The 12,551-nt window shown below is 40.0% G+C and overlaps 1 protein-coding gene across 7 annotated transcripts in view; it reads left to right on the top strand.

Annotated features, from left to right (window-relative positions):
- The window catches only part of TBC1D5 (TBC1 domain family member 5), a 450,518-nt gene that overhangs the window by 419,642 nt on the left and 18,325 nt on the right, over window positions 1-12,551 (top strand). For all 7 annotated transcript variants that reach the window (XM_036332709.1, XM_036332707.1, XM_036332712.1 and 4 more), the window contains one exon: window positions 8,536-8,635. In XM_036332709.1, coding sequence (XP_036188602.1) covers window positions 8,536-8,635 — 100 coding nt within the window. The remainder of the gene's footprint in view (window positions 1-8,535; window positions 8,636-12,551) is intronic.

Raw genomic sequence — 12,551 nt, 5'->3', positions numbered from 1 at the left:
AAATGAGACATTTCTCCACACAAACACCATTTAATTCACCTCCCAAACACAGTCCCTTCTAGGATGGACTTTCTTTCCCAGGTAAATGTTCAAAAGACAGGCAGTTGCCTGAACAATTATGCTTAACATTTTTATACCTTTTGAATTTTTAAAGGCTCAAAGTTTCTAAGATATACCATATGTATATAGTTATTTATTTTAAAAAGCGGTTTAAGATTTTTACAAATAATAAAGTTTGTAACTATGCAAATAAGGTTTTATTCTTCCTCAGGTTACACATATGTGAGGTTTTCTATTCAAAGATTTTATTTTAATTTCCATTATATTTATGTCAGGATTGTAAGTTTATTCAGTTTACTTTAGAATTTGTAGCACATGATCCTGGGTTTTTGGCACCATTCTTATCTTTTCTGTTTATTCTATTCATTGTTTTTTGTAAACGAAGTCTAGAAAGGAAAAGTTAGATTAAAATAGCTCACGGTGTTGAAATGGCAGTAGGCATATAAAAGCATGTTTCTAGCGGCTAAAAGTATTTAACAAATATTATTCATTATTATAAAAGTATCTTCAGGAAATGAGAGATGAATGGAAATATTCTACAATTTTCTTTTTATTGCATTCATGTTCAAAAAGCATCTTTTATTCTCTGATACTTACACAAAAGCCTTTGTTTATCAAAATTACAGAAGAGAGCATGCATAGTTCAACAAAATTAATTTACATTTTGCTTTAAAATAAGCGCTTGTGTCTATAGTAGAACAGATTGATACCTAATAGTCTAAGAATTAGTTCTAAGCAAGTAATGAAGCTGCTCTGTGGAAAAGCGGTTGAGGGAGGCTGGAAAGCTGTCCTAGATGCCTGCATCCACTCCTTCCTCCCTGCATCCTACTCCATGTTGAGAGAGGTCTTTTGGACTGTTAGCACGTAAGCATGTGATCATGCAGCCATCATGCAGCCATCTATTAAAACTGCCTTAGAGTAAGGAAATAGTCAAGGGTTTTACAACCTTCCCAAGGGATTGAAAGCTGTACTCAGAAGTGAATATGAGGACGAGATGGGCCATCTAAGTCCTTGCCATTCAAAGTGTGGTCCATAGACCAGTTGCACAGCCAGCCCCTGAGAGCTTGTTAGCAATGCGGATCTCAGGCCCCACCCAGGCCTAACAGTGTTCCCCAGGTGAGGTCTGTACCTATTAGAAATTGAAAAGAATGAGTCTATGTAAGATTAATTGAATACCAAATCAGAAATGAGGTTTTCTATAGATAAGCCAGTTTCAAATATAGCCTAGTGTGAGCATGTTCTAGTGGGTGATGGGAACTGGTGGGAACTACAGTTATAGAAAGCTTTCCATGTGTGTCCTCTGTTCTTGGCAGGCCACATGCATTAGCTCCTTCAGTCCTCAACAGACTTACAAGGTCTGCTATGAGGGGCTGTAATTACCTCCTATTTTATAGCTAAGAGCACTGAGGCATAGAAAGGCTGTGGTTAGCACCCTCTGCAAAAAAACAACAAAACATACTCATGACCGGACAATGGGAAATTTTTGCCTTATTAGGTAGATCCAAAAAAATAAAATGGGGTAAGAAACTAAGATCATTTTTAGTTTCTCAATAAAAATTATGAGAGGCAGCCGAATAAGAGGGAATTTCTTTCTTTTAATCTTGTGAACCTTACATGTTCTATTTTTAAAATATCACTTATAATCCATATCCCGTATGTCCCAAGTACAGCAAATACGTGATCTGAGTCAGTTATTTTAACCTGCCAATACCTGACTTCAAAAAGATGTCTGAAACTCTTTCACGTGGAGATCAATGAAGTGAATGTGGACTTGATATGTAATTGGTCAACTCTAGAGATATGCTAAAAGCCCAGGTGAAATCTGTGGAGAAAAGTTTTGCTTGGAAAAATGAGTTTCTCCCTGTATTTCACCTGGTGTCTCCGCACTACAGCTCTTCCTGGGCTGCTGCAGGGGCGGGGTTCGGAGTCTCTGGCTGCCAGGGCCAGCAAGGCAGCAGGGTCAGAGGGGAGCTGGCCTGGCAAAATCCTGGCCCACCTGGTTCATTCATGGCTATTGTTGTGTTGACTGTTGTTTTCTTATTTGGCAAACTAAGGGAAAAGAGGTCAGTGCCCCTGACTAAATAGTCAGGTGTTTCATGTCCTAAAACGTTTTTGCAGCACACCAGTTGAAAATTGCTGGACTGTGATATTTTGTAGAGTTTAACTTAGAATCAACTTTGGTCATTTAAAAATATTGGCACCTCTTTTTTCTCTTGGCAAATGCCATTTACATTTTTAAAATTTTACTTTGTATTATGTTATTTGAATAATAATTTGAGTTTCTTATTATAAAAATATGATCCAGTTTAATTGTAAAAAATCCACACACACACACACAAAAAAAAAAAAAAAGAAAGGAAGGAAAAAGAAGGAGGAAAAATGACCTATAATCCTACTGTTCAGAGAATAACTGATAAAAACACTTTGGTGGATATCTTTTATTTTTTCTAAACAGAATCACTTAAATATTTTTTCAAAAGAATTTGATATACATACAATATTATATTAGTTTCAGGTGTACACCATAGTAATAAGACATTTATATACCTTACCAAGTGATCCCCCCATAAGCCTAGTACCCATCTGACACCTTGCATAGTTGTTACAGTATTATTAACTCCAGGCTATATTTTACATTCCCATGGCTATTTTTATAACTGGGAATTTGTACTTCTTAATCACATCGATCTTTTCACCGAGTCCACAACTCCTTTTCCATCTGGCGACCATCAGTTTGTCTGACAGAGTCACTCTCTACCTAGAACTTTGTGACTTGTCTTCCCTATTAGTGTATAATATGTTACTGTTAAATGTTCTCTAGGAGAACATTTTAAAAAGTTGCATAATATTCTGTTTATGAATGGTACTACACATTACAGAAGTCACCTATCATTAGACATGTAGGATTTGTGTGGAGTGTGTGTGTGTGTTCATGTTGCCATTGAATGTGTGATGAATATCCAGGGGGTTATTTTTTGGCATATATAGTTCCTTGGAGTAACTTTCTAGAATTGTATTAATAATCTAGAGACAACAACAACATGAACATTAATGAGTATTTACCATGTGCCAAGCACTGTGCAAAGTACATCCTCTGACAATCATGTGAAGTAGATATTATCATTATCCTTATATTATAGACAGGAAACTGAGGCTCAGAGAACTTGCTGTCAGGTCAGGGTTACAGACATGGTACATGCTGGTTCCAGGGCTTGCGATCATATTGCACTTGCTCTCTAGCGTGGCTGTACCACTGACTTTTATACTCTTAAGTCTTCTATGTGCTCTTTTTCCATGTATTTTTCCCCTTGGTAATGTCTTCCTCTGCCAACACCATATGCTCTGGCTTGGTTTTCATCCACACCATGTGTGAGTATTTGGCCCTTGTGTGCACCACAGCTTCCTCAGAACATCCATGGCCTTCCCACTTTTTCTCCTCGAGGCTTTCCATTTCCTTCACTTCCCACTTCTTGTTCACCCATCTGTTCAAAAAAGACTGGGCATCTTTTCTGCCTCCTGGTTTCTGTATTTAGCCTGTTCCTGCTGCCTGCAGTCGTTGTGGGTTCTCTCATCTGCCTCTCTTGTGATCTGAAGTACTGCATGGAAGTAAGCAGATCTCCACCCGGTGCTCTTCCTGCCTCACTTTTCTCCTGCACCGAGGACCCGGGGTTTTCATTAGTCCATGGACAAGGACACTGCTCAGCCTGTCATCTTTACGAGCACGGTCTGCATATCAATCCCCATCCCCCAAAAACATCATCTGAAGTAAAAATGTAATCTGGATGAATGAAAAAGGAAGGGAAGACTTTCTGCCAGACCTCAGCTTCTGCTCTTCTCCAAGCTCTGGCTCTGCGCAGGTCCCACACTTTTCTGACTCCTTTGTTTACTGGGTCCTTGCCTCCTAAAACATCTTTATCCATCATTTCTTCTGGGCCACGTCCCCTTCATCTTTAAGACCCATTAATAATGCTGCCTCTTCCAGAAAATCTGCTTTCATTTCTATCTCTATATATTGGAAGGCATCTGCTATTATGCAGGTTCCTTACTCGTCTTTTATTATGTACAAGTCTTAGGTCTTACCCTTCTAAAGTCAGAGGCCAGAATTCATGTCTCATTTGTTACTGTATTTTCCACAAGGCCTAACACAAATGTATTCATTGAGTAAAGTAATGAATAAGTGAATAAATAATAAACTACAAAAGCTTGTCCTATTATATACAGTAGTAGAAAAACATAAAATCATTTAACAAAATTGATATATAAAATTCATATATTATAAAAGAATTAAAAAACTGAGATATAAAATATTTGAGTAGAAGTATAACAGCACATAAGCTATTTGGGTGAATGGAAACACCACTTTGAAAAAGCAAATTCTAAATAATCATTTCTTCAGATACAGTGAAAACGAAAATCTTTCAGCAAACAACAAAACAGAACACAACCAATTAGGCCTAATTTTTTGGAAGGAAAACAATTTAGTAAGTAATTTTGGGGTTAGGACTTAAGATGGTAATTGCTGAATCTCTTTTAAAGGAAACTGAGATATGAGATTATTCAGTGGGAGTAGTAAGCCAGGGACTTGGGTTCTCAATTAGCTGTCTAAACCTTGCATATACTTCCAAGAATGTGTTTACAAAGGAAGAGACCATGTTTCATGTAGGAGAGAATGAGAGAATCCACCTTATAAGTTTGTGGTGAGGAGTAAATGAGTTAATGCATGCAAAGTTTAGTGTCTGCAATATTGCAATCACTATAGAAAGGTTAGATGCTAGGTTTTTTTCTCTTCCAATGGAGTGGCACTCATCCTCCCTTCTGTAGTGGCAGGCAAGAGAAACATATGTGCAGAGGTAAATCTGTAAGTCCTCACTTGGCATCATCGATAGGTTCTGTGACTTTATGTGAAACGACGTACAACAAAGCCAATTGTACTATAGGCCAATTGATAAAAACAAGAGTTAATCTAGTTCCTATGGCATCTCATCAACTTTATAACAAAATGACATTGAGTGAAAAGATGTTATGCGAGGACCTGCTATATATTAAAGATTTTTCTTAGTGTCTTGTTTATACCTAAAAATTACACTACTGTTTTCATAAAACCACAAGGCAGTTAGCCCAGCACTTGTTTTTTATCACAGAGGACCAGTTTACTGAAAACAAGTGACTGGAGCTGCCAGTGTTTAAAGCATATTAGTTGGGAGGAGAGTAGAGCATGAGAAGCTAAGAGAGCAGCATGAAATCAGTTCCACAATTTTAGAAGCCTGATTCTTGGCTCTTTCTTTTATCTGTAATTATATAGTGAAGAACAAATGACAAGTCACCTTTTTGCCTCCAAGTGATTTCATTCCTATTTATAAATTCTGAGTGATAGTTGAGGGTTTAGGAATGTTTTAGATGAGGCAAACTTAGAGGAATAAGACACTGATTTCTAATTTCCAAATAGAAGATGATCCTGGACCCCTCAACCTCTTTCAACCAGAATGCTCTTCTTATCTCATATACTGGGTCTTTGAATGAGCTTTCCTTTGAAAAAAAGGTTTGAATGAATAAAAGTTGCCATTTTCTACAGTACAGATTCCATTTGCACTGAAGTTGGCTTGGGATTTAGGCCAGCAGGATGCTCTTCATTGCCACCAGAGCCCTAAGCAGCATGTGCAGATGTAGAAACTGTGTTTTCATACTTCCACACGCTCACACAGTGTGCTGTGGGCTGCCGTGCTCTCTGGCTTCCGCATACACTTGTGCAGATTGTGCACTGCACAGTTCACAGGGCAACAGCCCCATCACACTTGTATTACAATAATGTTCAGTTAGGTGTTTTGAGGAAGAGAGCCCCTTGGAGCTACATACTTCCCTCCAGCTGTCCACTGCCTCACACCCACAGCCCTGGCCTGTCCGCTCTAAAATGTCTCCTCTGGCTTCTTCTCTCCCAACTTTTATAATGAAAATAAAGGGTAAAATAAATCCATTTAGGTAGGAATGTCTGCTGGAGATTCAAGTTGCCAAAGGCTTTTGTGTTTTTAACGAATGATTGATTAATTTACTAGTAAGTTAAACTAACACAAGAGAGAAGATGTTTTAAAGCCAGGAGGCAATGTATGCCTGGTGCCCTTTGCCCACTCTGAGCTGTCAGCCCCCCACTCAGTGGTCACATGTGAGGAAAACTCAGGTCACAGCCAGCCCCCTTCTTGTAACAGACTGCCCAGCTCTCACCTCAATACAGTTCTAGACTCATCCGGTTGGGTTTGTGTCGGTAACACATTGAAAAGGTGACTTGTTCAATAGAAGGGACAGGAAGCAGGGACCGGGCTTCCCACAGCCGTTATTTCTATTTAATTACAATTTTTTCACGTACTCTACCTCATACTCTAGTAATTTATGTGTCTTTCTTATTCCAACTACACACTTGTAAGCTCCCTGAGAGCATAGTGTCAGACTTGTACCTCCTCCAGAGAGGGCTGAAGTTAGGCCCTGGTTGGGTAGAGGATTATTTAAAGTTGCATGACTTGTAAATGGAAGGGTCAGAAATTTCCTAAGGCCATATACCCACCTAGTGTTCTTTCTATGCTACCACTGTCTCAGTTACCTGTTGCTGGACAACAAACCACTCCAGAAGTCCAGTCCTCAAACAGCTGCACTACTGTTTCTCCTGGGTTGATGGGTCAAGCATTTGGATAAGGCTCGGGTGGGCTGTTCTGTTCCACAGGATGTTGACTGCGTTGACTGAGTCACTCATTGGCTGACTTCACATGGGTTGAGCAGAAAGGTCCAGTAAGGCTTCATCCCCATGTCTAGAACTCAGAGCTTCTCTTGTGGCCTCTTTCTCTCCACATTTCTTCTCCTGTCTCAGTATTCTAGCCTGAACTTCCTTACAGCATGGTAGCTATCTTCTTCCAGTGAGAGCAGAAGTCAGCAGGCCTCTTACACTAGTGCCAAACTGGCCCGGTTTGACCTCTGCTGTGTTCTCTGGATTAAGGCAAGTTACAAGGTCAGCCAGGTTCAAGGAGAGGGAACAGGGTGTACAATGAGGGAAGGACTAGATGGTGGCCATCTTTGGGAACTAACCACAACTGTCATTAACCAACACTCAGTGTTCTTTCTCCTGCAGTGTCCTGATAGAACAGGGAAACTCAGCCAAAACAAAGGGAGAAAAAGAACAATACCCTGAAACACTCATCCTTTTCCACCTTAAAGCCCAGCCGAAGAGTCGGGAAGGTGGCACCACCTTCCCACAGGCCCCTGTCATCATCCCTTGGCTGAGCTTCTTCTGGTGGCATTTGTCTTTACTTGGTGGGATTTGTAAAGAATATGGTTAGTGCTGGTGTTATTCTACAGTGGACTCTTCTCAATAATTTGTATTTAAAACTACTGCTTTATTTTCTGTGTCAAGCTTTCAAATGCATATTCCTAAGGGCTAGTCTCCAGTCAGCAGTTAGAAACAGTACTTTTCAGTGCTGTATATGTGTGTTGCTAAAATGGAATACACCTACAAGTAACCTTTCAACTGTTAATTTCCATCTATAAGTCAAATTATACTCGGTCTCTAAGGAAAGCAAAGCTCAGTAGGTTTCTCTTTCCTTCCTCTTAATGACACAGGATTTTTATGTGAAAGGACAAGCATCTAAAACTGAAAAATCAATTTTCTAGCCTGTTCCAGCTCCAGCAAAATATTTTCTTTGTATTCTAGCTCACTTGGTTTAAAGTTTCCTACCTAATGAGGATAATTCTCTTTCTCTGAGAAAAACTCCCTTAATCTTCTAAATATCCTGGGGAAATTTTTTACGTGTATCATTTTTCTTTAAAAAAAAAAAAAAAAGCAACAGACTTTTCCTTTTGTTACAGTTAGATTGTCTTTTACCATTTAGATAATTACTCAACCCAGAGTATTTTTCCTAGAAACAATCAAATAAATAAAATGCTCCAGTGTCATATCAAGAGAGGAAATGTAAGAGCAGCTATTTATGGGCTGCAGGGACAAAACTTTTCCAAGTGCTTTGGGGAAATCTCACTTTTTAAGAGATTATCATTGTCTGGAAAGTGATGAGATTTGTCTTATATAAATGGAAATCTTCAGTTTCCCAAATGTGTGTGAGAGAAAATGTAATTTTTTTGTACCAGCTGCCTGGGGAGTATGGCTCACTGAAATCCAATTTACTCTCCCGATTTGTGGGACTCGGTAGTTATAGAAGATACTTTATGTACTTTTTTTGTAGGGGTAAACATTGACGCATGGCACAAAGCTAGCATTCAATTAGGAAAAGTCCAGGTTTTTTCAGCCCCTGTTTTACCCTTTCTCCATCTTACTGGTAGTGGCAGTAGTGGGTTTGCTCGTGTTTATTTGCTATTTTGTTATGCCTTATCTCGGACTGAAAAGACATTGTACTTCTTTAAAATAGTCCAGATCATTGGAGAACTTTGAGGATTTTATTTGATTTTTTAAATTTTTCCATATCTTTACTTGCTTCATTTTAGGAAGAAGAATTAGAAGCCCAAATTTCCTTCCTTCAAGGACAGTTGAATGACCTGGATGCCATGTGCAAATACTGTGCGAAGGTGATGGACACTCATCTTGGTGAGTGAACTACTTTGGCCCTGGGAACGGTGATTGTCCTAACAACAGAGCCACTACTAGGCCCTTTGTTAAGCTCTTCACATGAATTATCTCATATAATCCTCACACCAGCCTATGGTAGATACACTGTTAATATCCCCATTATACAGATGAGGAAACTGAAGTACAGAGAGATTAATAACATTTCCCAAGCTTATATCACTAGTTAGTGGAGTAGAAATTCAAAATCAAACAGGCTGACTGTAGTTTTCAACTCTTCACTGCTATACTGCCCTTTGTAAGTATCTGTCCACCTCAAGCCAAAATAAAATGTTGCGCTTTCAAGATCAAATAGTCAGGTTTTTTTGTGCCAACCTGGCTGTAATCACTAATGTGATTGTTTGGACAATGCTTCTTTATTTTTTAAAATACGTGTTTTAACCACCTGCCTGAAATACATGTTAGGACCACATGACCTTTTCTAACTCTGACTGTGCTTAGAGTCTAAGAAATGTCCTAGTCTACACATGAGTCATATGCATGTCACATCAGAAAGCCTTTGGCCACTACTCTGTCTCCATTTGTAGAGTTCTGTGTTCTGTATGGTCTCATGTAGGTATTAACATGAGCAACTCTACGTTGCTTGCAAAAGCTTTTATAATGCTTTTTTCAGCCCACTTAATGGACATTCTTTCTCCACTCTGCAGTGTCTAGCATCTGTAGTTTGGGAACAAATTAGGAAAATGAGACATGTACTCTAATGGGAGTGGCCTGTGTGTTGCTCTGTGAGTATGGAGAATGGCAACACCCAGTATTGTCAGGAATCAGGATGCATCCCACCTTTGAGACTCCTTCCCTCCAACCCTGGGGCCATCATTGAGGGTAGACTCTCTACCTCAGACTCCACTGGTCTCTCAGCCTATTAGGTCACGAGTCCATTGCATGTGGCCAGAAGGGCTGTCATTTGGGCTTTGTCTGAACCATCCTTGCCTCTGGCACGTAATCTTAGGGATTTGGAGAGCTGCTGATTTAGGTGGCTGGCTGCCTATCAGTATCTGACCACTCGTTCAGAGAAAGGGCTCAAGAGGAGGAAACAGCTGGAGAAACCTAGTCACATTTGATCCCACCCCTTCAAAACTCTGTTTATTCATGTGTTTCTTTATGACCATTTTTATATAGAACTAAGTTTACGTGAATATCATAGCATCACACTTTAAAATGTATTCTAAAGAAGTTATGAAGAGATAGTTTGTATATAAATGACTGATATGTATTATGTAACTAATTTTAGCTAATTAATTCATCTTAATTCTAAAGTGTGTGCATATGTGTGTATGTACACATGTGTTGTTGTTGTTGCTTTGTGGGTTTTTTTTGCTTCTCTGGCTACATGGTGACCTTTTCACTACTTGATTTTGCTTTTGACCAAAGGAGAAGAACAAAGAGTAACTGAGAGAAAGATTTACTAAAACTCTAGAAAATCCCGCTAGGAAATTTCCAAGCTGTTTGGTCCACGTAGCAGCTATTAAAGCAGCTTGACTTAAGCCTCAGAATTTTCCATGGGAGGGGGAAACACTCTAATTAAAGGAAAGCCCATACCAGCTGTGAGTTTTCAACTAACCACAAAACTAGATTTGTTTTTGTGTTTCACTTTCAGCCGGAGTCCTGCACACAGCGTGACTTCTGTTCACCATATAAATGTCCTGGCCATGCTTTTAAAGGGGGTTTCTGGGATGCTGCAAAGAATTTCTGGCCCCAGGGCCCACAGATACATTTCCTTCATCTGCATGTTGTAACATTGGTTTATTAGAGAGCATTTCTGTGTTGTAGGCAATTTTGATTCTAAGCAGAAATTTTAGGAAAATATCATTAATTAAGGCAAAGCTCTTGATTTACTCGCCTTATTATACTTACTTTAAAAATGACTTTAACACCCTAGTGTTTTTTCCATATAATGTTTTCTATTTTTCCTGATTATCAAAGTATTCTAAAATTGGAACAACTGAAATATCCATTAGAAAGTGACTGAGTATAGTAATTTAGATGTGCAATCTTTATAAAAATTAAAAATTCTAATAAATTTTATTTATTAACATAAGGAAATGTTCATGATATATTATTAAGTGAAGAGGCCAGGTGGCAGACTAGTGTGTATTTGATGTGAAAATAACTGGTAACAGTGGTTGCCTGGGTGAGGGAAGATTATAGAGGGACTTTCTAAGAGACAATCTTCTATGCTCAGAAAATGCAAGGCCGTCACTGCAAATCTGTAGACAGTTTAAGTGCGTGTAACTAGCACCTGGCGGGGGAGGTCAGTCTTTGTACTGCGGCAAGAGGCAGCTGTCAGAGCAGCTGAGTGTATCTGAGAAGCAGAGACGGCCTCCTGGCATCAGACAGACACCAGTTATACAGGCTCTGTCCCTTCTCAGCTCGGCCAGGTTGCGATTGTATGCTCTTATATAAAATGGAGATAAAGGTATGTATCTTGCCAGTTTGCTGCCAAGATAACATTTTTAAAGTTTAGCACAAGGCATGGCCCAGAGTGGGTATCAACACAAATCCTCTCCTTGTTCCCCTTAACTCTTAACCGCTCCTGCTCAGGGAAGACCCTGTGAGACCCATCCAGCCCGTAACCAGAGAGCTGAGTGACTGTCCAGTTTATGGAAGAGCTGGGGCCAGTGGCACATTGCCCAGCACCTAACTGAATACTGCTTTTCAAACGGTGCGGAAAGAGGGCGGGATTGTGGATGTGCTGATTCTGAGATTGTGTGTGTGAGCTCTGTGATGAGAATGCTTTCTCGGAACTGAATGATGGATGTGCACGCATTGACATGGTCCAGACGTGCGGGGCCGCAGTGAAGCTGTGAGCACCGCCTCAGGAACTTCATCTAACGATGATGGTCTGCACCGAGTTCCCTTCATTTCAAGGGAGTTCTGTGTCACCCTATGTTTTCATCGAACATGCAGTAATATCTTCAAATGTCAGCTATGGCTTAAGGCTGTTATTATAGCTGATAGAACAAATATAGAGAGAAGCCTCTCGTTAAAAGTTATATAAAGGCATTTGTTCAGATTGTCCTTTAATTACAGAGGCAATAAAATTGACAGGTTGGCAGCATTTCCTTGTGAATCTGGAACCCAAAACTGAAAGAGTATTTGTTTTAATTCTAATTTTATTACCGCCACAGAATTGAACTATTTGAATTCAAAGATTTAGAGGCAGGAATTAAAAATAAGTGTTTTATGAAATCTAAACTTTTCCTGACAACTTCAGAAGACTTTCTTTATGTGTTCATTTTTCTGTTGCTATAGTTACTCCCCTTCTTGTCATCCTGACAGTTGAAAGCCATTGACAGTGCGGTATAACCCCCATGGCTGAGCTCGGGCTATTTTTAGATTTGCCATACTTCACACGTAATTGCACGTGGGCAAGCAGCCTGCACTTCTCTGATCTGTGAGCAGCTGGGCTGAGCGGCCAGCTGTTTACAGGGAGTCTGAGCCGCTCACCCTGCTGGCCTCTCATGCCCACACCTGCCTGCTCCCAGTGGAGGTGTTTCCATCGTTTGATATGTAGACACTGGGTTCCAGCAATTTGGCCCTCTCATTGGTTGTTCATCTAAACCAGGGGTCCTCAAACTTTTTAAACAGGGGGCCAGTTCACTGTCCCTCAGACCGTTGGAGGGCCGGACTATAGTTTAAAAAAAAACTATGAACAAATTCCTGTGCACACAGCGGCGGCAAAAACACCCGGCAGGCCGGATAAATGTTTTTGGCGGGCCTCATGTGGCCCGCGGGCCGTAGTTTGAGGACCCCTGATCTAAACAATGGGAGGGCTAAATGCAATGAATTCAGAGAAATTAGGTTTCCTGTGCTCTTGTTGAGAGCCCTGGAATAGGACCTTAGACCAGTAAAGATGCAGGAGCCCTGGAAGCCATCT

Source organism: Myotis myotis, unplaced genomic scaffold (genome assembly GCF_014108235.1).
Source record: "Myotis myotis isolate mMyoMyo1 unplaced genomic scaffold, mMyoMyo1.p scaffold_m19_p_13, whole genome shotgun sequence".
Classification (NCBI taxonomy): Eukaryota; Metazoa; Chordata; class Mammalia; order Chiroptera; family Vespertilionidae; genus Myotis; species Myotis myotis.
This window is presented reverse-complemented; position numbering and strand designations above follow the sequence as displayed.